The sequence below is a fragment of the Sciurus vulgaris genome (genome assembly GCF_902686455.1).
Source record: "Sciurus vulgaris genome assembly, chromosome: 13".
Lineage (NCBI taxonomy): Eukaryota > Metazoa > Chordata > Mammalia > Rodentia > Sciuridae > Sciurus > Sciurus vulgaris.
The window spans coordinates 79,359,439-79,387,042 of record NC_136474.1 but is presented as its reverse complement, the minus strand read 5'-3'; the positions used below and the strand labels follow the sequence as shown (position 1 = coordinate 79,387,042).

Sequence of the window (27,604 nt, the reverse complement as noted above, 5' to 3'; positions counted from 1 at the left end):
CAGCTCTGTGCTCTCTCCTTCAAAATCTGTTGTGTTAAAATAGGAGGTAGAAGGTTTTATGTTTTTTTTTCCCCCATTTAGTTTCTTTCTTTCTTCTGTGGGCAAACTGCCCATCCAGATGGTAGAATTTCACCTGTAAGCAATCTGAAACGATAGGTTAATTCTGACATTTTATAGAGCTTTTTTATTTTCTTTTCATACAGTCCAACTAAGTACAGAGTAACTGCTCAAGATAATGTTTCCTTTTTTTCCTTTAAAGAGCTTCCTGCTGTGATTGGTTCTTTTTTCTCCCCAAATCTGTATCTGGGGCACAATTTCAAACCTGTGGCTTTAGGCACTTTGCTGTTGTTGTCAAAACCACATCTGATGAAATCCTTGACCACTTGTAATATGTGAAAGTGAGGGTGTGCTGGCAGAGGTGAGCCATCGAGTGGGGATCAGCAGGTTAGAGGCCGAGAAGCAGCTCCTTTTAATTTCATGAGCAGAATGTTCTGCTGGCTTTGATAAATTCAGTAACATTTCTCCTCCCACCAAATTCTCCATTGCATCCCAATCCATACCTTTTCGCAAGCAATGCCTCCCGTGGTGTCAGCCGGCAGAGCCCTGGAATTGCTGTCGTTTTCAGTGTGGCCAGCCTCTGGGGGCTTAGGTGCCTGGGGAAATCGGAGAAACCCTGGGGTAAGATCTGCTGATCTATTCTCAAGGAACCCAGCACGTCCAAAAGCAGGTTTTGAGAGTGTTTTGGAGTAGAGAATAGAACGGAGAGTGAGTACTGGAGACTGGTCTTACTCACAAGAGTCTTAACCATGCTGCATTACAAGTTAGTTTTGAATGTGCCCCCCTCCAGTTTTTACTTCCAGAAACCTGGGTTTTCATGAACTGTTCTTTGCATTGTGAAGATGGCCTTAGAGGCATTGCCACCCTTGGTTTGTTTCTTTGGCAAAACGGTTTTGAAAGTGTTGTCCTTGCTTCATACCTGTTAACACTCGGGACCCTGGCCCTGGCACAATTTGTTGCCTTTTCTGTTTCCTGGTTTGTACACGTTAATTCCTGGGGGCATTTTCCTGTTAAAGCAATGAGCTTCTCACTGTCCAGCAGTAAGCCACATTTACTGGAGTTATTGGACTCTGAAATAGGAAACCTGTGGGTGATCAGTTTTACCCTCCTCGGAAGCTATTGCCTCAGTCAATAAGAATTACAGCCCCATGACTGAGAATGTAAAGGCAGTTGTTTCACTGGGATGTCCAAAGGTTTTTGTTTCAGGTATTGCAACAAAATCAACATTTGTTTGTGGTCAGTGAAGCTAGCGCTGCTGCCAGTGTTCCCATCCAGTTGCTCCTTGTATTTCCCTTGCAAACTTTCCCATTGGTTGGGGTCTGTAGAGAGATTTCAGTGGCTGGCTGGTGGAAATGTTTGGGAGAACATTTGCGTATCAAAGCAGCCTAAATATTTGCAAAAATGTTTGCTTGAGAAAAAAGAATCCACTTAGGATTAGGAAGTAAGTGCTTAAACATTTTAGAAGCATTTGTGATTTCCTGAGGTCTGTTATTCATGAGCCACTGCCTAACCTGAGTTTCAGAATCCAGATTGTAAAATAGTGTCTAAGATAATAAAAGTTTTGCTTTTTGATTAAGGTCTATACCTGTATCTAGTGTAAAATGAGAAAATACCTAAAGTGACACATACATTAAAATTTAATTGGCTATTATTTAATGAACACAAATATATTTAATAAACATAAAGTCATAGAGATAAGGCCTCATGAAATGTGGGAGGTGAAGGGCTCTAACCTCACTCTTTTCCTCTGTTTTGGATTTTTCCTCCTAAAACACATTGATGTCGCTATGATCTGATGATTTCTGGTGGGGTCTAGAAGCTTTCTTTTAATGATAATGATTTGAAATATCAGATCTTTCTCTATTTTTCTTGGTAAATACTTTAATTTAAGATGGGCATTTTTGTGTTTAAATTCTTAAAGTTTTAACTGCCTTTCATTGATGGTTTGTAAACAGTCTATAGAAAACTCAGAGAAGCCAGTCTTTCCAATTTGTTAACAATGTAGGACTTGAGCGTTGACAATCAGTGTACTGAAAAACCCCTCGGATCAGGTGTTATTTTACCATCTGGACATTTTAATTAGTAATAAAAATGTGGGTCTGGATACACAGAAATAGGATCTACAGCACACAGTGGCCCAGTGCGCTCCATTGGTGCTGAGGTGTGCATGGCTACCTTTTATAAATGTGCGTGGGTGTGCATAAGTGTAATTGAGTGTTGGGTATATGTTCATTCCTCCTATCACACCCAAGTGAAGGATTCTGGCTTAATTTTCCAATTGGGCACTTAACAGAATTCCAAAAAAATTGGCTACTTTTCTTAAATAGGAAGTGAAAATGTATAAGATACATGTGCTTGCATTTCAGAGAAGTACCTGTGTGTTCTCAATGGTCATTCTTCCTTATGTAGTACATGGTGTGGCCTGGCAAAATGTGATGCCAATAGGAGAAGTAGGCTTGGACTGAAGCTCTGGTCCCTCTTTCACTGCTGTGTGTATTAAGGCAAATAAATTAACCACCCTGAGTCTTTTTTGTTTTTTGCTCACATGTTAGGTGAAAGAATTGATGATATTAATTATGATACCTCCTTATGAGGATTATGATGACTCTCATAGAGCATGTCTGTATGTCTGTATGTTATGTGCATGTGTATGTCATACAAGCAATATGTATATGTACATACAGACATATAATAATACACCGTTAATACAAATTACCAATTAACTCATACACCATCTTCCATAATTCAATAAATTGTTTTATGTTAAGAAATAAGTGAGTGAGATGCAAATTCAAGTCTACAATTAAATTTTTAACAAATGCCAACTTTAAGACCACTAGAAAAATGTACATAATTTTCAACTGGAAGCAAAATGACCCATGTTTATAAAGTGTATATGCTCTTTGAAGCAGTGTTATTCTTAATTAAGGCAAAGCTGGTGGCTTTGAGGGAAATGGTGACCCTCTGGAGAAATGGAGAATGAAAGTAGTTTAGGGAAATGGGTCTTGGTGGCTCCTCTTTTGGAAAGATGTGTGCATGTTTCTTTATCATTGTGAGTTTCATGTTTGCAAGCCAGTGTGATTACCCAAAGGGCAATCTTTGCTTAGAGCCCACCCATTATTACACATCTGGCAACACACACACACACACACACACACACACACACACACACCCCTATAATCTGTTTATGAATGTGTCATCTCCAGGAAGTAAGGGAGTTGATAAAATTACCATTGGGTCAGATGAGCATGAGCATTTCCATAGAAAGCTTTTCCAGCTTTTATTACAGGTCCAGTTCTCCCCTGATTTTTCTGTGAGATAAATAAGAACAATTGTGTGACTTTATTTTTTTCAATTTAAAACAATGGTAACATAGCGTATCATGTTATAGTAACCATTTTGATCATTATATTTCATCTTTTTCTGCCTTAACTTAACAAATACATACCTTGATTACGATATTAATATTAATTTATCTTACATTGTCCCTAGAAATGGACATTTATTATCTCAGGCAACTCAGTTTTCACAGAGTGACTTAGAGTGCCTGTAAGATTGTCTGTGGGATGTGATGTTAGCAGTGGGATGCTTTTGGTGCCATGGTAGGAGGACATAAATTCAGCTGTGGCAGTCTTCAGTTTATTCATTTGGTGGGGGTATTAAGTAGATCACAGAAAAACTGGGAATATGCAGTTGTGACTGCACAGCTTTTAAGATTATTTTAGAGTGTAGAGTGGAAACTGTGGTTTCATTTAGTGCTCTATCAATTTCATTTAAATGTTCCAATCTGATGACCAATTTCATTTAAATACTCTAGTCTAGTGAACAGCTAAAGTCCACATACTGTTTGTCTTGAAATTTTAAAAACTGAGGCTATAGGTTCTCTGCTTTAAAACTCTATTTGTTAAAAATGGCCATGTCTACCTTAACTTTGAGATTTTAATACCCAGATCATGAGATACAAAATTGTGGAGCATCTCTAAAAATGGTCTCATCAAAGGGATTCAATTGAAAATTTGGGAGATGACATTTAAAATTTGGTTTAAAAAAAAAAAAAAAGTAATTCAAAGTAAAGTCTGTAGCCAAACTCCTTAATTGTGATGCATTTGCTGAGTTCCCCTCTTCCATCGTCGGGCCTGCTCTGATGCCATATGGCCTACCATGGAACATTTAACTTGTCAGATATAATGGATTGTCCTGGAAGCAGATTTTTGCTTTGAGCACTCGGCTCCTTTCTTGCATTTCACTCTCAGCTCCAGGCTGCAGGATGAAGGATTGTGGTGGAGATGCAAAGGAGAGACACACAGTTGATTCCCCTTAAGAGAGTGACCTACATGCCACAAAATTTTACCCACGTAAAGAGGCATTATCCCCGTCAATGGCCTTAGCAGGCTGCATGTCAGAATCATTTAAATTTGCCTGGACTTAACAGATTGTGCAAACAGTTCAGAATTGAGTGCTTAGGAATAATAAGACATCGTCTTTTTAACTTATGCAGAAATGGTATAGCCACATCCTCCAAAGGATCCGTATTATTTATCATGACCTACATGTAACCCAAACCACCTGGTTCGTAGATGCTGTAAATTAAGTTCATCTCTCAAGTCTGCAGACAATGCTTTTAGAAAAAGTCACCTGATGGAGATGTTTCATGGCTTCATTGTTTTTGTTTGGTGAGTAGAGGTGAGGTCGAATGGTCATTTGGGTGGATAGACAGTGGCAGTTAATTATCCAACCACGTTCGTTCTCCATTTGGAAACTGAAGTGCAGACCCTCTGTTTATTCTAACCTATTTGAAATTACAGACTAAACATCCTGTGGATTATTTAATTTTTATCTATAAAAGAAAACAATGTAGTATTTGATGTTTGTTTTAATTTGGTGCTTTCATGAGGTTTTTTTTTTTTTTTTTTTTCCCTCTCTTCTGTTTGTGCTATTTATTTTTTTTTCTGAAATCACAAACTTGGAAAGCATTAGGAGGAATTTTTTGACTTTTGTAATCATAGGAAAACTTCTTTCAACAAATAAATAGTGCCCTATTCATATGTATGTGCACATACATAACTATGAGGTTCTCTTCTGGTGTAACTAGTAAGACCCCAAAGCAAATATTATAGAGATTCAGAATAGAGAAGTAACCAAGCAAGCATAAAGCAGTGCAAAAATAAGTAACTTATTTGTTTCAGTTTAACTGTATAATAGTGCATTGAGGGATTGCAAAAATGAATTAATAGATTTGTATATGGTATATGGATACATACACTAAAAAGACATTTCAAAGAGTAATATATTCCTTAAAATGTTGTATATTATAAATTTAGTAATTTACCTCTACAAATTCATATATTATGGAAAATTCCTGATGTAGGTCATATAGGTCTATAAAACTACAGTGGCCTTGAAAACTAGCATAAGCTCATTTCTGTACAAAGAATGAGTTCTTTTTAAGTAAACAACTTTACATGAAACAGCTAAGAAATTTGGTAAAGTTGGTATTTAATAATAACGTGAACTTGTATGTATTTCTTACTGACCATAAATTGAGCATATTAGTTTTATTATTGCCACTGATAGAATGTGTCACAGATGCCACCCCACCCCCACCCCCACCCCCTTTCAAATTTGGTTAGACTGAGTACTAAATGAGGTTAGGGAGGGCCTACCATAGCCAGCTCTGTTGGGGCATGTGCGCCCTCTGCTGGTCACTTGTATTGGAACTGCAGTTTCTGCGAGACTCCTACTTTTCAAGTTTGGGATGTATTCAGTTTTTGTTTTGTTTTCCGTCTTAACACAACTAAGGAGATATTTGTAGTGATTATGAAGTCATAGCTTAATATTAGCATGGAAGTTAATTTTTTTCTTATTTGAAAGGATTTTGGTTTTGGTGTATTTTTGCTAGGTAGGATAAGCCTGATAGTTCAAATAACTTGTAAAGTATATGCCACTCTTGAGTTTTAAAGTGGTTGGTTTCACACTGTTGTCAGTTGTATTTTCATAGTCCTGCTTTGCCTGGTTATACTTGGGAAGAACTCTTGCTTGTCTAAGTTGGGAATAGAATAATGGGACAAACCATGGAAATTCTTAAATGTGACTTGATGTATGCCATGGACATAATAGGTAATCTCTAGTAGATTGTGTCCTGCTAGTGATATTTTCACTTGCTTCACCAAAGAAAATGAGTGCATTTTTACATCTTAATGCTTTATTAAGGCATTTTTTTGTTCCTTGTAAATGAAATTAAGCTCTGCTTACCTGCAGACATTGAGGATGGTAGTTTGAGTGGAACCATTTTTGTTCTCTTTTGCTTTTCCTTTTGTTATTGATTAATGTGAAATGTTAAAAGAACAGATCATAGATGATCTCTTTGTTTCCAGGTCATAAGACCAAACTATTCAAATGCTTCTAGGCGGGAGAGAGTTGGTCTCTGCCATTGCTTAATATGTTGGGTCCTGCTAGTGAGGATCAGAGCTTTATATAAGGAATATGTCCTAAAAATAGCAGCAGTATTCTCTACAATAATTAAGTTTGCGTAAGTGATTTCTATAGGTCTCTGAAATGACTCGATTGAATCAGTTTTTTATTTGTTGTTCAGAATAGGTGGTTTAGATCTTTATAATTATTTTGTCTTATATTACAAATTTCTCCTGTTTATAAGGAAAAGCCATCAAAAACCCCAAACCAGCTACTCAAGCCATGGAATAATCCAAGGGCTTAGAGCTAGGGAAGGGTTCAAATGCCATGAAAGTCTGTCCCACTTTTATCTCTTTCTAATTTTAGGCTCAATTTACTTTAATTTTTTTATATAAATTTTGAGTCAGTTTTTTTATTTTGATTTATTTAGCCTTGTCAAATAACTGTGAATTGTATTCTGACACATATCAAGTCCCCATTACAGTCTGTTATGAAATGATCTTGAGTTGAATCTCAAGTGTCTATCCTTTCTGTGGTCACCCCGCCATCCTCAGTAAGTCTCTAGACTCTCTCTCCCTGTGCTTTTCCTTCTTCCCCAGCACCTCTTACTGATGTACGGTGTTGTCTTTACCCCTTAGTATTTTAACCATCTAAACTGACCTCCTTAGGAGTAATGTGCATCATTGATTCCTTAGCATCCAGCACATGGGACACAGAAGGCACCCAGCAAATATTTATTTCCTTGTGTCATGCTTTGTAGACTTTTGTTACAAAAGTATAGCGACTCCTCTTCTTCCTCTTCTTCTCCCTGATCCCCCTTCCCTCTGCCTCTGTCTTTCTTCCTGTGCTTTCCTTTGTCCTCCCTTGACCCAGTCAGTCTCATAGATGCAGTAAGTGGGAGACTTCTGTTAAACATCATACCGTGGGACTGTGGCTTGTGTCGTTTTATCTGTGAGCTCTCGCCTTCCCTTAATGGTGGCGATGCCACACGTTAGTGGAACTCTGAGGACTTTGGCCTGTTTACCTGATGATTTGGTTCTTGTGGGCCTGTATTGCATTGATCTTGATGAATAGACGTCACCCCCCCAAATATCATTCTAGTCTATACTTAAAGGTTAGCAGTCCTCCTACTCTGTGTCTACGCTGTAGATCTTCTGAAGTAGATTTTGAATTCTGGCCTATTTTCCCTCAACTTCTCAGTAGAGTATGTTTTGGGAATATAGGCCAATTGTAATTGAGTACTAAGTCAAGAGGAATGATCCTTTATCTATTACTGATACTTAAATGACACTCAGACAATCTTCTCTATGGGGTTAAAAATGTTACTTAAGTACGTCTGTGTATATATGTATGTATACATATATTTAAATTTATTTTAGGATTTTCATGACCTCCCAGCCCCCACTTTTTGTGTAATCTTGAGTATCATATTAAGTGTGTGTGTGTTTCTTTAAAAATTGACAGTTGTTATATTCTTGTTAGTTTTGAACTCAGCTTGAAAACTGAGGCCAGAAAATCGCCTGTATGACTGGTGCTAAAATTTGTAACTCTGCAGCATGGATAATGAAGTGTGTGGATTCCCTAAAACCCAATACTATAAACTTTTACCTGTGTTTTCTGTTCTCCTTTGGTTTATTCAGAGTTCTGGTATTTTTAAATTTTACATTTACTATGCTTGAGATTGTCAGACAATACAGTTCAGTGGGCAACAGTTTATGACTGAAAGTGATTTGTGTGCTTAAATGTGGCTGTTGGTTTTCTTGAAATTCACCTAGAGATTCCTAAAAATTTTAACTAAGTCTCACTCCTATGAAGTTTTTCTACTACATCTGGCCAGAAATGTCATAGTGACAGAAATGTCAAAGTGACAAAAAGGACCAGTCTCCCCGCTGTGTGTGGGTTTGTCATGCTTCCAGCAGGACAGGAGCAGAAGAGACTGCCTGGGTGCTTGGGCCCTTGAAGTTCAGTGGCTTCCATGGCAGCTTCCTGGAGCCTATCCTCATCCTAAAGACGACTCCAATCTTGGGTAGAGTGGAGAGGGGACACTTTCAGAGCGTCAGAGCATGGACAATGAAGCGTTTGTGTGGATTCCCTAAAACACAATACTATAAACCTTTACCTCTGCTTCCTGTTCTCCTTTGGTTTATTCAGAGGTCTGGTATTTTTAGATTTTACATTTACTATGCTTGAGATTGTCAGACCATACAGTTCAGCGGGCAACAGTTTATGACTGAAAGTGATTTGTGTGGAAGATCTACTCACATACACTGGACCTACTGGAAATTCATGTTTTCTTACCTGGCAGGTTGTGAGCTCCAGTGGGGTTCTATCCGGTGTCACCTTACAGAGATGTGTTTATTAATTCATTACTCTGATCCTTGGCTTGTTTGAATAACTGGTGGAATTTTATTAAAAAAAACAAACAAACAAAATGAGAATGACAGAACAGATCCCACCCCACTGGCTTCAAGTATCATGGAGTAGAGACCCCAGGAACCTGTTTTTAAGAAAAGTCTTGGTGATGATTTTTGTGATTCGCAAGGCCTCTTAGCCATAGGGCTGAGTCTATGAGCAAGGCCTTCCGCTATGCCCAGCCTGCATCCTTTTTTGCCTAAGAATGCAGCAAAAATATTTTGTTTTCGCTATCTGTATTGCAAGGTAAGTCTTTTTTAAAATTTTATGTTAAAAAAAAACTATTATTTTTTAAATAAAAAAATAACCTTTCAAATGCCTGTGCATTTTCTTCCAAGGCCATGAAAATCCCTAATTGCCTTGGCTATCCCCAGTCATCACAGACTCAAATTGCAATAAAAATATAAAACAGGACAGGCAGAAATATGAAGACGTTATTCACAGAAAGCCAGTGGTTCGTTACTCATTAGAAGTAAGTCGAGTGATCCCGGGTTGCCCTTAGTCCTTCGGGTCTCCAGGGGACCCTTGTACAAATTGCTGATTCAGAAAATCATTACTTTGGTGACTCAAGTGGTACTTTAGTGGCCTTAAGGAGTTATTTGACACACCTCCCCAAACAGCTAAGTTATCCCCATGATTATGTTGATTAATTGCACACTCTGTGGAATTAGTGTTATTTTCAATGAAAGATTTTCCTGCATTTGGAAAATAAAGCATAAAAGTCCTGTGCTTTAATTTGATAATGCATGTGCTTCTAAGCAAGACACTGAATGAGAGGATTGTGTTGGCAGTTGTTGGCCAGGGCACGTGAAATAATTGAAGGTGATATTTTTTATCCTGCATTGAGAAGATATGTTTTGATGTACCAGAGAATGTTCAGTCAAGATGTGTATCAGTTCAGATATTTCCATCTATCAAGGGCTTGAGGATGCTTTGCCTTTATGAAGTGATTTGGGCAGAGAGTTGTGGTAGTGTGAGGTCCAGTGGAATAATGATTTTATCATGGTAGGTAGGGATGGCACGTCTGGATACTCCTGAAAGAGGTGGCCTGTGTTAGAAACGGACTCTGGTCCTGAGATTTGATCTGTATGTTTTAGCTTCCTCTCCTGATATCCGTATGACCTTTCAACTGTGTCAACTGGCTACCTTTTCTTAATTTTATTAACTTCACCCCTAAAACCAGGGACTAAAATGTCCATTTGATGAGTTCCTGGAGTGTAATGCATTAAATAATTATTTAAATTACTTTACATACTGTATAGTACTTTGTAAATCTAAGTGCTTTAAGGTAATTGAGTGTATATTCTGAACCATGGGCTTTCCCCCCAAATGAAGAGTTTTGGTAGTGCCTTGAGACACTTAGCCTATGTGAGACTTTACCACACAGGCTTGGTGCCTAGCTGAGAAGAGATGGATTGGCAGAATTCATCATCTCCAACAGGATCAGACCTACAGACCATTGCTGAGTGATCAGTTTTTATGACTAACATAACATCAGTAGAAGAGAGGGTGAATGCTAGTTCTTTGCAGGAGCCCGGCTGATTCCCTTTCCCATAATCCTTTGCTGCATGCGTGACATGTACCTAGGCACCTTTTCCTCACTTGTGGGGTTCCCCATCCCCTTTCCTGTTCTTAATTTAGGAAGAAGGGGAGAGAGATCGCCTGGGTTGTAGGATGACTACTTTATTTGCTAGAATTGAGTTGCAATTCTTTTAGCATGAACTTTATTTCGAATTCGGGTTTTTAAACACCTATAGTAAGATTCTGTAGGAGAAAGCCAGCTCTCTTCTCTGAAGTTTTAGAAATTGAAAGAGTAATATCAACTTCCATTTCCTTCAAATGGAGACTCTTGATTCCATCCTGGGATCAAGGATAAGTAAGATTGACTAGCTAGTTAGAACATCCAAGATGCACCTGAATGTCCATAGAGATCTGTGAGAAATATACACCCATAGAAGTATCTCCAAATGAACAAACAAAATGTTTATAGACTAATTTAATAAGATAAAATATAATTTTTGGACTTCTATTTATCTGGTAGGAAATCATTAGCATATATTAACCCAATATATTCTTAACTTTTTTTTGTAATAGTAGTTCCTAAAAGTTTTCATACTTGTATTGATAGACATAAAAGATGGAGGCAAGTATGTGTTTTAAAAGAAGATTAGAAAACATTGAATTAAACTAAATAAAATGTCTTTCTTCAGAACTTCTCAGAGCCTTTAACCTGCTAAGCTGTAACAGGATATTCTGTGGAGGATGATAGACAGCTTGTAACATTTCCCAGGTCTTTTCGTCTAGTCTGCTGTTTGATTTCTGGAGTCTGCTGTAGGATTACTTTTCCTTAGTAGACACTTGTGAGCTTTGCTGGGTTGCCTTGTGTTATAATTATGTTTTTATTTCCACTTTTCTTTGTGCATTTTAGCAGGAAGTCATAGACTCACATAAGAAATGTGTTGGAATGCTGTTTTCTGCCATGTTTTTGTTAATTACTTGCTTTGAGTTAGCATGGAGATGGTGGCAGTTAATTGTGATACGTCACAGGTTCCATGTACATCATTTGTACAGCTATGAAGTACCTGGAGACCTTTTAAGAATAAAACACCATGTAAATGTAAATTATTGCTGCCGATAAGACACTTTCATTAATTTCATATCAAATTCATGAGTGTTTTGAGCTCTGGGATTTGAGAGTCTTCAGTATTGGCCTCTGGTTTATAGATTTTTTTTATTTTCAGAGTAAGCAAAGCATATGCTAAGAGCACAGCCTGGGGAATAAACCACCAAGGATTGGACCCTGGCTCTGTCTCTTAGACCTGTGTGCCCTTGGGTATTTTTCTCTCAGTTTCCTCATCTGTAAGATGGTGTGGAGATTACCTGTCGCAGAGGGTGGTTAAACTGCTCCCATGTATCAGCCTGTGTAGTGACTCATGCATGATAAGGGCATGGTTCATCTTGTTTAGGCAAAAGAGGAAAAAGATGAAGGGACCATAATTGATACCACAGGTATGTTTTCAGTACCCCCCAAACTTCCGATCGTTGTTCAGAGTAGTAGTCCTTTCAGTGTATTTTTTGGAAAAAGAAATTACAAGTGTAATTCGGGTTGGGTCTGGGGACAGGGAACGAAATTTATTCTCAGGCAGACGTGTTTGTGAAGAGTTCCCTAGTCCGATGCTAGGGAACAAAGGCCTCATTCTTCAGCTCGCAGAACAAGGATTAACAGTGGACTGGCCTTGTCTGCTAGTGTCCCACAGCAGCAGATGATTTTTCATCGGGGTTTTTCAGAGAATGGCAGGGCCCACATCACACAGGTATGCCTGTGTCAGAGGGGGTGACACACCTACCATTTACATGTAATCCTAATGGTAGCCTTTTACAAACATGACCTGCTTACTATCCTGCTGGGCAACCACCAGAGGGATTGTCGATGTCCAGGCTCATCTCCAGAAATCATTTTATCGATAAGTTGCTCTTGACTGTCTCTGGCTCTTTCATGTCACTTCGAGCTATCATGTGTGTCCAGGGACAGTAACCTACCTAAGGTGATTCTCCCTGTGAATGAAATGGAGTTTTGAGAGCATTCTTTCCCTCATGCAGTATTCCCATTGTCATCCTGTTTCCTTGCAATAGGACACCTTGGATATGTTGGAAGAAAGATTTGAAGTCAAATGGCAAATAATATAGAAATACAAAAATATTGAATTTGGATTCTGTAGCCATTTGTTAACCATACCTCCCTCCAAGTTAAAAACAAAACAAAACAAAACCAGTTTTCCTTCCGCTTCTTGGGACAGTGGACAGCATGATAAAAGATGATTGCATAGATCAGCAAAAAATATTGGCCTTAAAAATTTTAAGTTGCTTGTATATTTTTCTGCTTAAATTAGTTTTTCAGGGGCAGCAGAAGCAGCAAGTGAAACCTTTGTTGATTTTCAGTTGGTGCCACTTTTAATAACCAAACTTAAATATAGATTTTAGCAGGAGGGTGGGTTCATCTGGTCAGAACCCATGGTGGCTTTCTGGAGGGCTTGCTCTCTGTAGATGCCGACGTATTCTAGAGAAGGGGCTGCGTGCTGATCTCCTTTGTCTCCAGAAGGATTGATTGACGGATGTTGTGTCTGCTCACTTACAGCGTTTTTCTTGTTTAATTTAAAAAATTGTGACATAGTATTACATGTTCCTTGTATACATCATTTTTGCAGAAGAAAGTTGTTTAGCCAATATGTCGACTGAGCTTATGAAATCCTCTCTGTAGCTTTCATGCAGCCTTCAGTGTACTTATTGGGTCAGATCCTTCGTTTCATGCACCGGAATCGTCACCAGCAGCAAAATTTAACATTTGGTCCTTTTAGGTATAAAAATGAATCAAATGCCTGACAAGGTTTGTTTCTGGTGTATATTTCAGGAGCCCCCCACCCCATTTATGGGCATACGACAAATGTTACTGATGGGTACTTTTAGTTTTTAAAATATGGACAACGGTACTCCATGCAGTAAAAGACTTGAGCGATTAATGCTCCCCTTATGCCTCTTTTGAGTAGTTTTAGCCATAGGGCTTGGCACTGCCACCATTGTCTTTGTGCCAAAAAATATCCGCAGCGGCTGTCGCATTCTAGTACTGGAGGGTTGTCTCGAAAATTCCGCAGTGAACGCGCCGGGTTTGTTCATCTCTGCTATCTCTTTTAAATATTGGGAAAACAGGATCTTTAGCTCTTTCAAAGCGCCCGTTGTGGTAGTGGGGATGGGGGGAGGTGGGTGGCGGAGAATGGAGAAAGGAGGACCGAGGCTGTCCGCGCCAGCCAGTTGGTATGAGTGACAAAAATCCATGCCTCACATGGAGGAGACACAGAAATGTGGGGGCTTTTGTGTTCAGGAGAACAGATAGTTCCTTAAGGGTCCTACTCAAACATGGTATCAGTGCTCTTGAAAATTTTATTATCTGAAACAAATGGTCCAGTGAATTTTAAGCAGAAAATCAACATTAAGACCCTAGCTAATTTTTAATGGACAATTGACACAAAAGGTCCTCCCCCCCCCCCCCCCAAGCCCCTGGAAACTTAAACATTTTAAAATGGCCGCTTTTTATCATTTAAAAAATGATAGGAGTAAAAATCTTACGTTTGAGAAGGTTCTTGGGCTTAAGCCACAATCCCTGATTATTTTGCTCCCAAACAGGGGTTTGGGCTCTGAGGGCAGATTTATAGTTGAATTTGGGAACAAAAAGCTGTAATAAAGTTAAAGGCTTACACTATCAGAATGAAATGTGTTCGCTCATGATCTCCGGAGCAATCTATTTGATGGTAAAAGTGGATGCTACAGATGAAATCTTCACAAGGAGCATAATCCTTGGAAAAAAAAAAGTCCACCTCCCAGCCTCCTGCTGGCTGCGCTGCCTCTTTGGTACCTCGCAGACTTCGACAGAGTCCTGGACGGGTGCCCATTGATGTCATGGAAACACTCAAATTACTGAGAATGATTCATGTCTATGCTGGTCTCTTATCCTCCCCCACACAAACAGAAGTAGATTTTTAACCCTGACAACTTGTAATTTGCAGTGGGTTTATTTTTGTATCTGGATAAATATTTTTTAACAAGCAAAATTAAGATTAAGCAGTCTGTATCTGATATGATAGTAAAGAGTGCTGGGTCCATGTAGCCAAGAGTACTTTGGGGACTCTGCAGCGTGAATTCGTATTCTCCTTTCTCCTGCCCTCTTCTCTCCTTTCCTTCCCCCTTGCACTTTCTGTTCATTCCTCCTCTCTTTCTTTCTCCCCCACCTGTTTTCTCTCTCTCTCTCTCTCTCTCTCTCTCTTTAAAATCCATACTATTTGCATTGCCCTTCTGGCTTTAAAATAATAGGAGAAATAATAATCCCAACTTATATATATGAAGTGAGACAAATCTTGGTAGGGAAATTCTTCTCTCCATTTCTGTGTGCTGGAGTCGAGTCTGGGAAATAATCCTGGGTGGTAAAATTCTATCAGGGATTGCTTCAGTAATTCCTCCTACAGAAAAAAATTGGTGGTCTGCCTTTCTGAAACTGTATTTCACAATTCAGTTTTCAGAAATGGCTTAAACAGGACACTGGCTGTTCAATTTCCTCTGAAATTCAGGTGAATCCTGGTTTATTTTTCAGTCTACCTGCCTGCCTGCCTATCTAGTGGTTAAACATTGGATATCATGTCAAAATGAATTGTTGCGATTGTACTGAGATATTTTAGATGGAAGAGCTTAAGGGAAGATATAATATCCTCCCTTTGATACAGCTCATCAAGGTTGAGCCTTTTTTGTTAGAAATATTTAGAAAGAGCAGTTAAATGTAGGCGTAGCTTAAACTTGACTTAGAAGAATGAGTCAGTGTGTAGTGTGACCAGGCACACTACTGACACAGGTAAATGCACCTGTTCCTCAGGGTCTGACCCCATGCTCTGAAAGTTACTCTCTTAGATCTCCAAGACTGACAGGCAGTGTGATGGCATCTTGTTTCACTGGAATTGAAGCTGATGTGGGCATTGATTTTATACGTTGCCCTGAGCACTATACCAGAAATGGGGGTGGGGTTCCCAGTTTGAGAGTCATTGAATAGAAAAGTTAAAGGCAGGAAAGAGAGAGGGTTAATTTAAAGACTCAGGTTTGGATTTCTTTGAAAATCGTGTGTGTGTGTGTGTGTGTGTGTGTGTGTGTGTGTGTGTGTAGAGTAACTTAGCTACAGGGCGTGCTTCTGACCAGATTAAAATTTTGGAAAAATGCTTTCTTTGTGTGCTAGAAGAGCAGCATACTCTAATAGTATTGCCACTGAGTTCAAAGACAAGAAGGCCACTATTAACTTTTAGCATCTGTGTTAACCTGGGCTGAGAGGGGAAACTTGAGGTTTGTGAGCTTTAAAAGACTGTGTATCCAGGCCCTCGAAATACAGGTGTGTTTTTTGTGTATTTCTGGCGCTTGTGTTTTGAGATGGAGTGTTCTGTGTTGCTCAGGCAGGTCTTAAACTCCTGGGCTCCAGCAGTCCTCCCTCCTCAGCCTCCTGAATAGCTGTAACTACAGGTGTATGCCACTGTACCCAGCTAAAGTACAAGTTTTGAATTTTTGCACTGGGGAAAAGAATAGTCTAGATCTGTGTACAAAGGACAGTGTGCTTGAAGCCCTAGTGGCGAGAAGAGGAGGCTCCCCCCAGTCTTGAGTGGAATAAGGTCCCGAACCCTTAGCTGTTTCACCAGCCCCTTGGCCTGTGCTGGCATGGGCAGTTTTCTGTGAATCTTCATAGGTCACCAACTGGACACCACTGCTTAGATCTCTTGTAAGGTATCATTATCTTCCTGCTAATTATTAAGGTGAAACACACTTTATAAAGCAACAAACAAGCAGCCTGGGTTTCTCATCCCTGCACGTGGCTACACAGCATCGGAGGCTCCATGTGTCTGCAGAGCAGCATGCAAATTCATACTGAGTAGTCAGATCTGGAGCAAGACTTGCACATTCCCATGATCCCAGGTCCCGCTGGGTCTATTGGCAGAATCTGAACTTGGGTTCTGGGTGGGTGAATTTTCAAAAACCTCTTTCCCCAAATGTAAGCTCCATCATCATCTCGATCATATTGGAATTTACTCCTGGGAAACGGAGTTTGAGAGAGAAGGAGAGAGAGAGAGAGAGAGAGAGAGAGAGAGAGAGAGAGAGAGAGAGAGAGAGAGACTCAGAATTTTGAATAGTTTCTTTGCTAAACTCACCATCTGGAGAGCCTGTGATTGATTAGCTTTGGCCTCACCATTAAGTGTCAATATAATCAATGGGAATGACTAGGCCAGGGTCATTACATAGATAATTTGCCTGCTGTGTAAATAAAAATGAAATTGTTTGAATTTTGTGAGAGAGAAAGAAAGTAAAAATAAGGAATGACAATTTGTTTGTTAGAGAAAGTGGAGGCCATTGGAATGACAGTTTTTGGAAGTGTGGAGCAGTTTGGCTAAGAATAGGAATGAAGGATATTTTTTTCCAGTTTATCATCGCCAGAGCGAGGACGTGTTCTCCCTCTCTTGCTTGCACACATTGCCAGTAGTGCCTCCTTTACGTATGTAAACATCGGGGAAGAGAAGTAGATGTCTGTTACCTGCAGGAGATTTGTTTTTAAAGGAAAAGCACGATTTATACTTTTTTTGTTGTTTCTCTTGGCAGGTAAAACAGAAAGGGGCTCATACTCATCTTATGGGAGAGAATCAAACTTACAGGGTTGCCACCAGGTAAGTGTGACTCTTGGTTGGGGAAGGGTATAGAGAATTAACCTGGGGAAATCAGCGTGCTTTGTAAATTCGCTTTTACATTTTCAACTGTGACACGAAGATGCACTGAAAGTCTGCTGGTGACTCTGCTTCAGTCATGAGAGAATTCAGAGCTTAGAACTGATAAGCACCTCATCCTTAGATCTCTGCCGTATCAGAACTACGTCCACTGGCTTGTTTTTATTTTTTAATCCATCAGCAGTACCAGTGGCACTGTTTGCAAACCAACAGTGTGGTTAAAGTGGTTCTGTCAAAAGAGTTTATTTGCAATTAAGAACTTAAGAATTTCTTGCACAGGAAATGCTTCGTGGAACCATGTGTCAGACCCTGGGTTCGGGTGGCTATTGCCCTAAATTATAGTTTTCATAGGGACTGTATGATGTTGTGTGAAAACAGGGTGGTATTGAGGGATAAAAATGTCTGTGAAAATATGATTTGTTGTCCCTTTTTGTTTCTGAATTGTTTTTGGCTGGAAGTCAAGGCCAGCAGGCTAACAGCAAAGCCGTCTCAAGGGAGGCACGCGTGAGCTAGAAAAATAGGAGCACTTTGGTTAAATAATAAAATGCCAGTGTGATACAAAGGTGTAGCGTGCGTACGTGTGCCCGTTGCACTCCGCGTTTGTGTACTTCTGACTCTCCGGAGAGAGCCCATTTCTAAAAATACTACCAAGGCTGAAGAGGAAGGTTCGTTTCAAGACAATTGAGATTTTATAGATGCTTTCTTTTTCATTTCAGTATCACTATTAATCGTATATTTAATTTGTTTAATTTATACCTCCTTTTTATAAGCGCATCGGTTGCTTACTTTGGAAAAGTCTGGTAGAATTTGATAATACTCTTTCATATTCAAAGCTCTCCACTGTTTTTTTTGTTTGTTTGTTTGTTTGTTTTAATATTCACCCAGACAGAATGTTCATTCTTTCTATGCTGGAAAAGGGATGCTTACTCTTCTGAACTCTCTCACCCTCCCAGTTTCTTTAATGGTATGGGGAGAAAATCCATTCGGGATTTTTAAACAACCTGTTTAACATATCCCTGAGAAATGTAAGAACACATGTGCTTTAGTAATGAAATTGAGTGTCTGAAAGAAGTATCATTTATGTACCAGGCATCTACCAGAAAGGTGGAATTCTGGTGGGTTGGGTTGTGGGTTTTTTTTTTTTTTTTTTTTTTTTTTTCCCTCCCCTGTATACATTTGCATTTTTAAAGTTGACTCCTTTGGCCCAGTTGCCAATTCAGTCACATTTGGCATCTGAAAGATTTGTTGCGGTGAGGTGAACAGTGCTTGGGTAGGACTCCTGCCGGAGTGCAGTCCAGGGCAGTTTGTTTGGAAAGAATTCTGCAGGAAAGAAATTTACAGCCATTCCAGCGCAACGGAAACATCTTTGGAATGTGAGTGCACATGGTCGGGGCAGATAGCCTGGGCGACAAGCCTCTCAGGGCTGGGTCTCTGGTGTAAAGCTTTCAATTCCTGCAGAAGAGTCGGTTCCTGTGGATCTGGTTTCTGAGGGTCAAGGCGGAGGTCACTAGAGTTTTGGGGAGAAGAAAGTTGACAACATCCTTCCTTTTTGCAGATGGTCATGGCAGAGGTCTCTGTTTTTGCTGGGCCCCTTTTGCTGGTCATTGAGAGAATAGGCTTCCTCGCCCCTGTATCCTTTCTTACTAATGGGAATTGGCGTGATTCCTCACAGACACAAAGATTTCCTCTGCTGAGTAAGCGTGAGGCCCCTTAACTTGTGAAAGCATCATCCAGACCGTGTGAGTCTCTCTGTGTGTGCAGAACACAGACCCTCCTCCGTTGGTGGGGAATACTTCCCTCGGGTGAAACTGAGCTTAATTTTTTTGCAAACACAAGGTGAGAAGTGGAGAGGGGCAGAGGGGGGACTTGAGGTGGCTGACTGCTGCTCGATGCCTGAATTTCTGGGCCTTGGGAGGTTCCTTTTGAGACATCCTCGTCCAGGAGGATTCTTTTGTGTGTGGGGATAAGACTGAATCTGCTTTTCTTAAAAAGCCTTCATCCTCTCTCTAGCTGGGGAGTGTGCAGATCCCTTCATTCCTATTTCTGCTTCAGGGTTGTGAATCTTGCAGGAACCGAAGGTCCTTAAGCTTAGCATGGTCTCAGCACTCTCCATAAGCAGTGTGAATGCTTAAGGAAAATAAAAGGGAAACATTGGAAATTCCCTGCCTGGGGAATCAGGGCCTGGAGGCGAGGAGGGTACATGGTATGAATTTCTGCTTTCTGTGAAATTTGGGAATAGAACAGACCATAGGGTGTCTTCTAGGGACTCTCTTGAGCTGTATTGTTCTTTGAATCCCAGTCTACCACACGAGCCATACAAACCAAAAAGAAAGGCAAAATCTCCGTGTCTTGGGCTTGGGACTGTAAATAGCAGATCACAGCTGAAATGCTTCCCCACTGTGTGCTGAGGTGAGTGACTCTCGGGAGGGGAGCTTTTGTTTTCTTCTGTTTGCTGCTTTATTGAGATTCTGGACTAAAACCTTTGGACAGTGGACCCTAAGGAGCCCCAGGGCTGCTTTTTTGTATGATAATAGTATGTCCAGTGGACTTACAGGGATGAGCAGGGTTGCATGGAACATGCTAATTTCGTTCCCCGGTCATTTTGTTGGGTGCAGAGTATCAGTGGTGGTAAGCAACAGGTAGCGAAAGCCTGTCTAGAGGGATTAATTATTACTGTGAGATATAAACTATTGAAAAAGTGATCAGGTTAGAATATATATATATATATATATATATATATATATATATAATATATACGTCCATTGTGTTTCTCTTATGGTTTTAATGTTGATAGTGCTAGACACATGACTTTTTTGAAAAATGGATATTTTAGCAGAGAAACAAATGCCAGTAGGTTCGTGATCATCAACTAAGTTGTTTTCATTAATAGTGTAATAATATAAATTCATTAATGCATTTCTACATGAAATTATCAGAAATAAACTTGATGACTTTCTTAGACTTTTGAAATTGTATAGAAAATGAACCAAAAGACAAACAAAAGCAACTAAATAAACTTAAAAGTTCTCACTAAATATGAGAAAACTGGTTTGAATCAAATTGGGGTACAGAAGTCACACCCAGGCTTAATACTTTCTTGCCAAATTGCAACCTCATTCTACTTTTACTGGCAGAGAAAATGTAATTTATAATGGAAAGTATGACAGAAACGAAAATGAGTGGAAATAAACTTTTTCGCAAGATAGTCCAACTCCATCTTGTAATAGCCAATACCTAATTTCTAATGTGTATCATGGCACATCACAGGATAAAAATATCATTTGCTTTTGGCCTCTTGTCCTGCTTTGAATAGGATGTTTGGCGATTTGCAAACTTTTTAATTTTGCCAGTACTGTTTTTGAATGAGAGATGAGGTCAATACAGAGATCGTTATTAGTGAAGAAGTTTTTCCTTGAATAAAAGTTAGTATTCGTCATGTGGAGTTGTTTGTGTTTTTTCTTTTTTTTTTTTTTTTTTTTTTTTTTTTTTTTTCTTTTTTTCTTTTCTGGGATACAGCCTTAGTCCCAAACCATGTTTTTAAAAATAGTGTTTCCTGGGTGAGATGTGTGTGTGTGTGTGTGTGTGTGTGTGTGTGTGTGTGTGTGTGTGTGTAAGAGAGAGAGAGAGAAAGCTGGGTCCTGGGGATCAGTCTTGCGAGAACCTTGGTACTTGGCCTGTGCTTTTCTGACAGCACCCCAGGTGATTCTAATTTGCAGCTAGATTTGATTATTTCCTAGATTGTTTTATAGAAGAAGTATACTCTATGGTAATGACTTGCGTTCAAAATCTGGCATTTCTGCTGACCTCCATAAAGCTTTTAGACTTTGTGCCTTAATTAGATTATTTAAGGTATAGAAATATATTGCATATGACCTTCATTTAAAAGGCGGTGAAAATTAGTGATATATAGAAAATCAGCACCATGCCTTGAAATCTTTCTATGAAATTTTACAACTGAATGTCCCTGCTCACATCTTGTTTTCTCCAGTGAAGGCCAAGCTTTACCCTCATCTAAGTTCATTTTCTTTCTCAGCAAGTAATCAAATAGGACTATGCTGATAAAGTTATTTGATGTTTAGATCTTATAACTGACCGCTGGATTTAAGAATTAGGCCTAACGTAGGATAGTGTTGTTAAATTCCAGAAACTTTGATGCTATACAGGAAATGGGATTTCTCTATGTGTAACTTAGGTTGGTCATGAGCTTATTCATTTTTGATTATTGAGTCAAATGATTCAAAGAAATTGCACATTTGAGAATTGATTTTTTCTTTTAATTATTTTGATTTTTGATACAAAAGGTATTACAAATGACTTAATTCTAGAACTTTTGTTCTCTTTAAGCTTTTCTTATCTAAAGTCAAAATAGAAAAAAAATATAAGCAAAAAGCCATAAAAACCTTTTTTTTCTGTTATGAAAATGGCTATTTAGGCCTTGTGTAAGCAGAAATGCATATTGCTTTTTAACTTGGTATTCTAAGCGTTTGTTCTTCATATTCAGTAAATCAGTCCAGGTCCCGTGCATTCTTATAGGGAACTTCTCCGTGCGCCCCTCCTGCCCCGCCCCCTGGGGGTCTACTGCACCAGCTCTGTCCTTTTCCTTTAGAGTGATTTTTCAGATTTGCCAGTATAATTTATGTTTGTTTCCATCAGGATTCTATAAACTCCTGGAGGGCGGCAGGGGCCCTCTGTGTTATCTTGTACCGTTTGCCTCCTAGCATCACTTATTTCCCCAGCATCACTTTTGGAAAAGAGTAAAGTTCGAATTAGCGATGTATGCGAACCATAATGTGAGTGTCTTCATTAAACTCGTGAAAAATCAGAAAATAGTCCTCAAAGAAAACCCTTAGAAGTCTTCCCTTCTAAGCTACCAGGTAGGCCCTGGAGTGACACAGAGGTCATACTGTGGAGAGACACTCTCTGGCTTTCTCTCAGTGAAATACTCAACCTGGTGGCATCATTGTCCTAGGCCTGTGCATGGGGAACGGTGTGAATGAGAACCTGGCAGATGCCATATTAGAACCAAAGGTCAGAATCCTAATTTGATCTTTCAAATGTACCATCATGAGACTTGGGCAGGATGTTTGCGATCTCGATAGTTTCAGACATGGCAGTGTCTGGGTTTGTGGTGTGTATGCCATCAAGACTCCGTCTCTGAGGAGTGCATTTCAGACAGCAGCTTAGTCCTCTTGGGGCATTGCTTGGGTATACCCTGCTCTCAGAGTGACCTAACACTCACCAAAGTGGAGGACGGATCCATTCTTTCAATGCACTGAATAACAATTTTATTTATTTTATTGACCCTCCAGCGAAGTGTTAGGTCCTAAGGAGAGAAACAAAGGGAAGTGCATTCATATCTTCTCTTCCATTCTGACCAGCAGCTTCCTGAATATTAATGGGTAAAATCGAGCTACATTACTCCCTTCTTGTTCTTTTTTTTTTTTTCTTTTTTTTTGGCAAGGTTTCATAGTGTTGCTCAGGCTGATCTTGAACTCAAACTCCTGGGCTCAGTTAATCTTCCTGCCCTAAGGCTTCTGAGTAGGTAGGTTTGCAGGATTTTTTTTTTTTTTTTTTTTTTTTAAATCTTACGTGTTGAAAAATCAAAAAGTTGAAAAAGAAATAAAATGAAATGCCATAGACTCATCATATAGATTAAACAGTTGTTAATGCTTGTTACATTTGCTTTCTGTATAGGTATGTACAAGTATTCAGAGAACCATTTTTAAGTGGCAGATCTGAGATTTCAATGTTAGATTTTTCAATGTGGGTCTTTTAAAAATAGGATTCTTGCCTATTTAACTAAAATACTATTATCAACCCTAAAGAAATTAGCAGTAATTTCCTAACCCTAATTCACATTCAAATTGTTTCGGTGTCCTCATGAAAATGTCGTCCTTGGCTTTTTTAACAAAAACATTTATGGATGACTTTTGGTTTCTATTTCTAATTTCAATTAGAACAATTCCTGGTTGTTTATTTATTTATTTTGTTTTGTTTCATTTTTATGACGGTTACTTCAAAAAGACCAGACCATTTTCCTCAAAAAAATATTCTCCTTTTAGAACTGTTGTGTTATTTTTTCTTTGTAGTACTCATAAAATTTTGGTCATGGCTTGTTTTGCCTATTAACTGAAAATTAGGTATGAAGCTTGATTTGGTTTCAGGTGAAGCATTCCTGGCTGGAGGAGCTAAGGGATGATGTGGAGTGCTTCGTATTCCATCCCATCAGAAGGTTAGGTTATGTGCTGCTGGCGATGCTAGCTAGATCACTTGGTAAAAGTGGCAACCCATAGATCACTTTATTGTAAAGAAACCATTCCTGCTTCGTAAATGGCAGATAACCTTTCATTTGGTACTTCGGCACTGGGCAGATGCTCCCTTAATCCAACAGCCTTCACCTGATGACTTTTGTGTGTATTGATGACCCCTTGCCGAAATCAGTGGATTTCAAATTGAAAAAATTTTTTTTAAAATTGTCATTCCTTCTAATGTACAGAGGATCTTCTCCTGTAAAGAAGAGCTTTCTTTCATTGTTCATTTCAGCACTGCCAGTTTTAGTGCTACGTACCTGTACTAGAATAATGTCTCTAGTTCTTGCTTTAATGTGTCGCTTACCTAAGACTGCTGGCAGCATTTGCACATTCCTCCAATCTCTTAAAGTATATTAGTAAGAGCAATAGTTAGGGCCCATGCCGAGGGTCCGAAAGGCCTTAGCTGCAGGAGGTAGTGGTAGGTGTGTCTATTCTGTTGCTGAAATTTGGAGCCTTGTGATAATCTCTGTGTCCCTCGCTGTTAGATTAATCTTGCAGTAAGCCCTGGAGTTTCTCTGGATTCTCACGTTGCCCTCCTACATTCTAGTAATTGCTGTTAAACATCACACAGGGTCAACTGTCAGTGGCTGGCCGAACCCTCTGGTGTGCTGCTGTGATGCTTCATGTGGCCACTCTATCAAGGATCAGTGAGATAGTGGAAGTAATCCCTGCCCCAATCCAGTTGTGGGTGATGAGCGAATGTCAGAGCGAATGAGAGAATTTCTAAAAGGTAGTTTGTGTTCAGTTTAAAGGAAGCCTGGGGGACTGATATTAGGTGCCAGTATAAACCTCAGAGGTGATTATTAATACTGCTCATGCAATAATTTAGAAATAAGATAACCAGACCCCAAATTGCAGTTCAAGGAAGTTTCAGTGTCACGTTTTGGACTCTAAAATATCTGATTTCAAAGCCAGTACTGTTCCACATTGGGATCCCCGCTGCCCAAGCCCAGAATGGGCTTTGTAGGCTCTGAGGCCTGTGTTAGTTCCATCTAGGAAAGCACTCTCAGGAGAATCTGGACCTAATAGAACCTAGGACAGAGTGGCTTCACTTGGGGCTCTTTGGGGTTGACTAGAGCTCCAAGTGCAACCGTGGGGTGTGGCCGAGATCCGGGAGAGGAGGGCGGTTGCACTGCTCTTGACTCTCCTGCCTTTAAAAAAGGAAAAGAGTTTATGAATAATCTATTCAGCAACATCCTCAGGCTTAGCATGTGTAATTTCCTTAAAACCAATGAGGATTTCCTGTGAAAAGGCTGGGGTAGAATATGCCAATTCACATTTTAGCAACAGCCGTGAACACTTTCTTTAAAACGTATAGATATTTTGGCCTTGATTTTTGTGCAGTGCAGGCAGAGTGTGGTTTGCTATTGCACACGTTTGGATTCATCATAGGTCAAATTATTATTCCTACTAGTAGGTACTTACGATAGGATTCTAAAGTAATACTGTTAGCAGGCCTTAAAGATGACATCCCCTGCTCCTTTCTGACTATGGCATTTAACCCACCTGTGAAAAGCATGGAATAACAGAATGTATGTTTGAAAGCATAGGTGAGTTTTATAATAGTGAGTGCATAAAATGCCCTTGGAATCACTGTGAGGTGGTTTATGAGACACTGAAGAAGTGGACTTCTCGTATACAAATTGAAATTTCACCAGGATTTTGGGATTAATGTCTCCTTTCTTATGAAAAGCATTATGGAGCTTTTAATAACCACTAGCAATTAGGACTATAATCCTTTCATCTTTATATTTCAGATATGTAAAAAGAAAGGACAAAATCAATTAATGACCAAACATAATTGATTTAACTCTGGAATATACCTGATAAAGTTTCATGTTGAAACGTGCCTGCGTATCATTTAGGACTCAGGGTGGCTAGCTCTGTAGCGTGACTTCTTTCTCCCAAAAAGGTGGTGTACTCACAATTTAGCATCAGGATTTATTTTCAATGCAAAATAAGGAGAAATATTTATTCTGTTGTCTGAGGTCGGTCTTGGTGTTACTCCATCATTGAGGAAATGTGTACTAAAACTGCTAGAAATTAAAATATCAGTAACACTGGAAGATACAGACAAAACCTCCTAATCTGAAGTCAAAAGGATTTATTAAGAACTTTTTTTTTTTTTTTTTTTTTTTTAAGAAAGAGATACTTTGAACAAGGAGAGAGATTCTTAAGTGCTATGATGCCAGATAGTGTGCTTAGAATTGAAGCACCCACTCTTTGAAGAATTGTGTGTGCTTGGGATGTTTATGTGGATTTGTTTACGTGTGCCTTCTCTCACAGATAGCTGAACTGGGCTTCCTACAACATGGCCCTCCAATGCTCCGTGTGTTGTGGATCATCTAAGGGAAGCGGCTGCAAGGGAGGATAGAACCTGCATTGGCAGCATTGGTTGCATTGGCTGTAGTATTTCTGATGTGCAAATGTTGCCTTTCTTTCATAGCCTGGGCCTTATTTGTGTCAGATTTTTCTTGTACTTAATTAAGGGAGAAGTCACATTTTGGTGGGATTCTGAGTTTCGCCTGGCATTTCACCAGATTTTGGTGAATACGGTTTATCACTGTTACATTCTTGTAGCACTTAACGAAACCTACATAGCCCTCATTTCCTTTCCTCTCTCCTGTCAGAAGACATACATCTTTCGGTAAAGATTTCTGTGACTTTCTGTTTATCAGATCCATCTCATTTTCAGTCCACCTTAATGCCATGTTTGTGTGCGTTCGGGACCACGGTGATTCACTGATGAGCCGCAGTGAGGGAGAGCATCATGGAGTTTTCCAGCAGTGGGCATTCTCGAGAGCACTGCATCTGTGGGTCTCTGCATGTTGGGGTTTGACCGTGCATGCACGCAGAATAATCCGAGCTCATTTGGACTGCCATAATGAACAGCAGGGCACTGAATCTTTTCAGTTTTATTGGTATTGTATACAGTAAGTTATTAAATTTCATCTCTGTAATACACCTGCAGTAAAATAACAAAACATTGCTGCACTTAAAGAACATGTGTGTGTGGTACGACACCCTCCCCTCTCATTTCAGCACCCCCCCCACAGCTGCTTACAGATTTCAAGATCCATTGTATAAATTCCCTTGAGCCCACCTCTAATAATCGAGACACATCTGCCATTGCACTATTATAGGCATATGTAGTTTTATTGAAAACTATACCTGTAAAAAAATTAAATAACTCCTACCTCAATTAAATTGGCAAGCTACCTTTTGCAAAGATCATATTGCAGACCTCCAGAGGCCCAGTGAGTTCATTTTACCCTTATATTACAAATCACTAAATATGTTATTTTTATTTAGCTGAATAGCTAGCTGTTTCCATGCTTTGATGATAAGTTACTTTCATCTCTTCTTACTTTGTTTTCTTTCTCCCCTCATCTTTACATATAAAACAGTACTGTGCAAGCCCTGTGAAGCAAACATTGAGACCCAGTTTCAGTAAACACAGGATAAGTGAGTCAAAGGGAAGAGCTGATATGCAGTTTTAACTCTAAAGGGATCAAGTAAATAAACGTTAAGGTTACAAAATCAGGATCAAAATCTTAACTCATCTTGTGCATTTATTGAGATTTTTCTCGAGCTTCTTTGAAACCTGGGTGATCATCCTTCTGGCAGAATGGGGGTGTAATCTGAAGAGGAAAAGAGCTCCTTGGTCATATGAAGCCCACACAGGTGGCTTCCTAGTGGGTTAAGGCCCTTCCCTTAACACTCACCCGTCTTTTTGAAGATGGGGGCTGTGATGGATGACTATAAAATTGTTGATCCAAAGGAGGAATAATAGTAAAATGTTTAATGATGTTAAATAGTTCTTAGCATAACTTTCTTTTTACTTTTCCATGACTCAGAGTATTTAGGGTGTTTATATGGGTCTTCATGTGAGTCAATCAATCCAGCATTACATTGATTTAACCAAGAAGAAAAAGTATGTGAATTAACTTTATGTTAGAGAAAACATCCCACTGCATGGGAGTAAAAATATGTACCCTTATGGGAGAATAAGAAAGTTCCTCGTCAAGTAGTTTCCTCCAGAGAGGAACGTTCTGTGCTGGTCAGAAGTACTATACATGAATGGACTGAGGGCAGAGGCGTGCACTTTGCCCAAAGGGA

The 27,604-nt window shown here is 39.4% G+C and overlaps 1 protein-coding gene across 14 annotated transcripts in view; it reads left to right on the top strand.

Annotated features, from left to right (window-relative positions):
- The window catches only part of TCF4 (transcription factor 4), a gene marked incomplete at its 5' end in the record, with an annotated part of 345,132 nt that overhangs the window by 158,311 nt on the left and 159,217 nt on the right, over window positions 1–27,604 (top strand). For 11 of the 14 annotated variants that reach the window (XM_079109488.1, XM_079109478.1, XM_079109490.1 and 8 more), the window contains one exon: window positions 17,053–17,117. In XM_079109488.1, the coding sequence (XP_078965614.1) occupies window positions 17,053–17,117 (65 nt within the window). Of the gene's footprint in view, window positions 1–17,052; window positions 17,118–17,921; window positions 18,548–18,572; window positions 19,011–27,604 lie in introns of those variants that run through there. The other 3 variants (XM_079109480.1, XM_079109479.1, XM_079109481.1) reach the window with 2 other exon arrangements.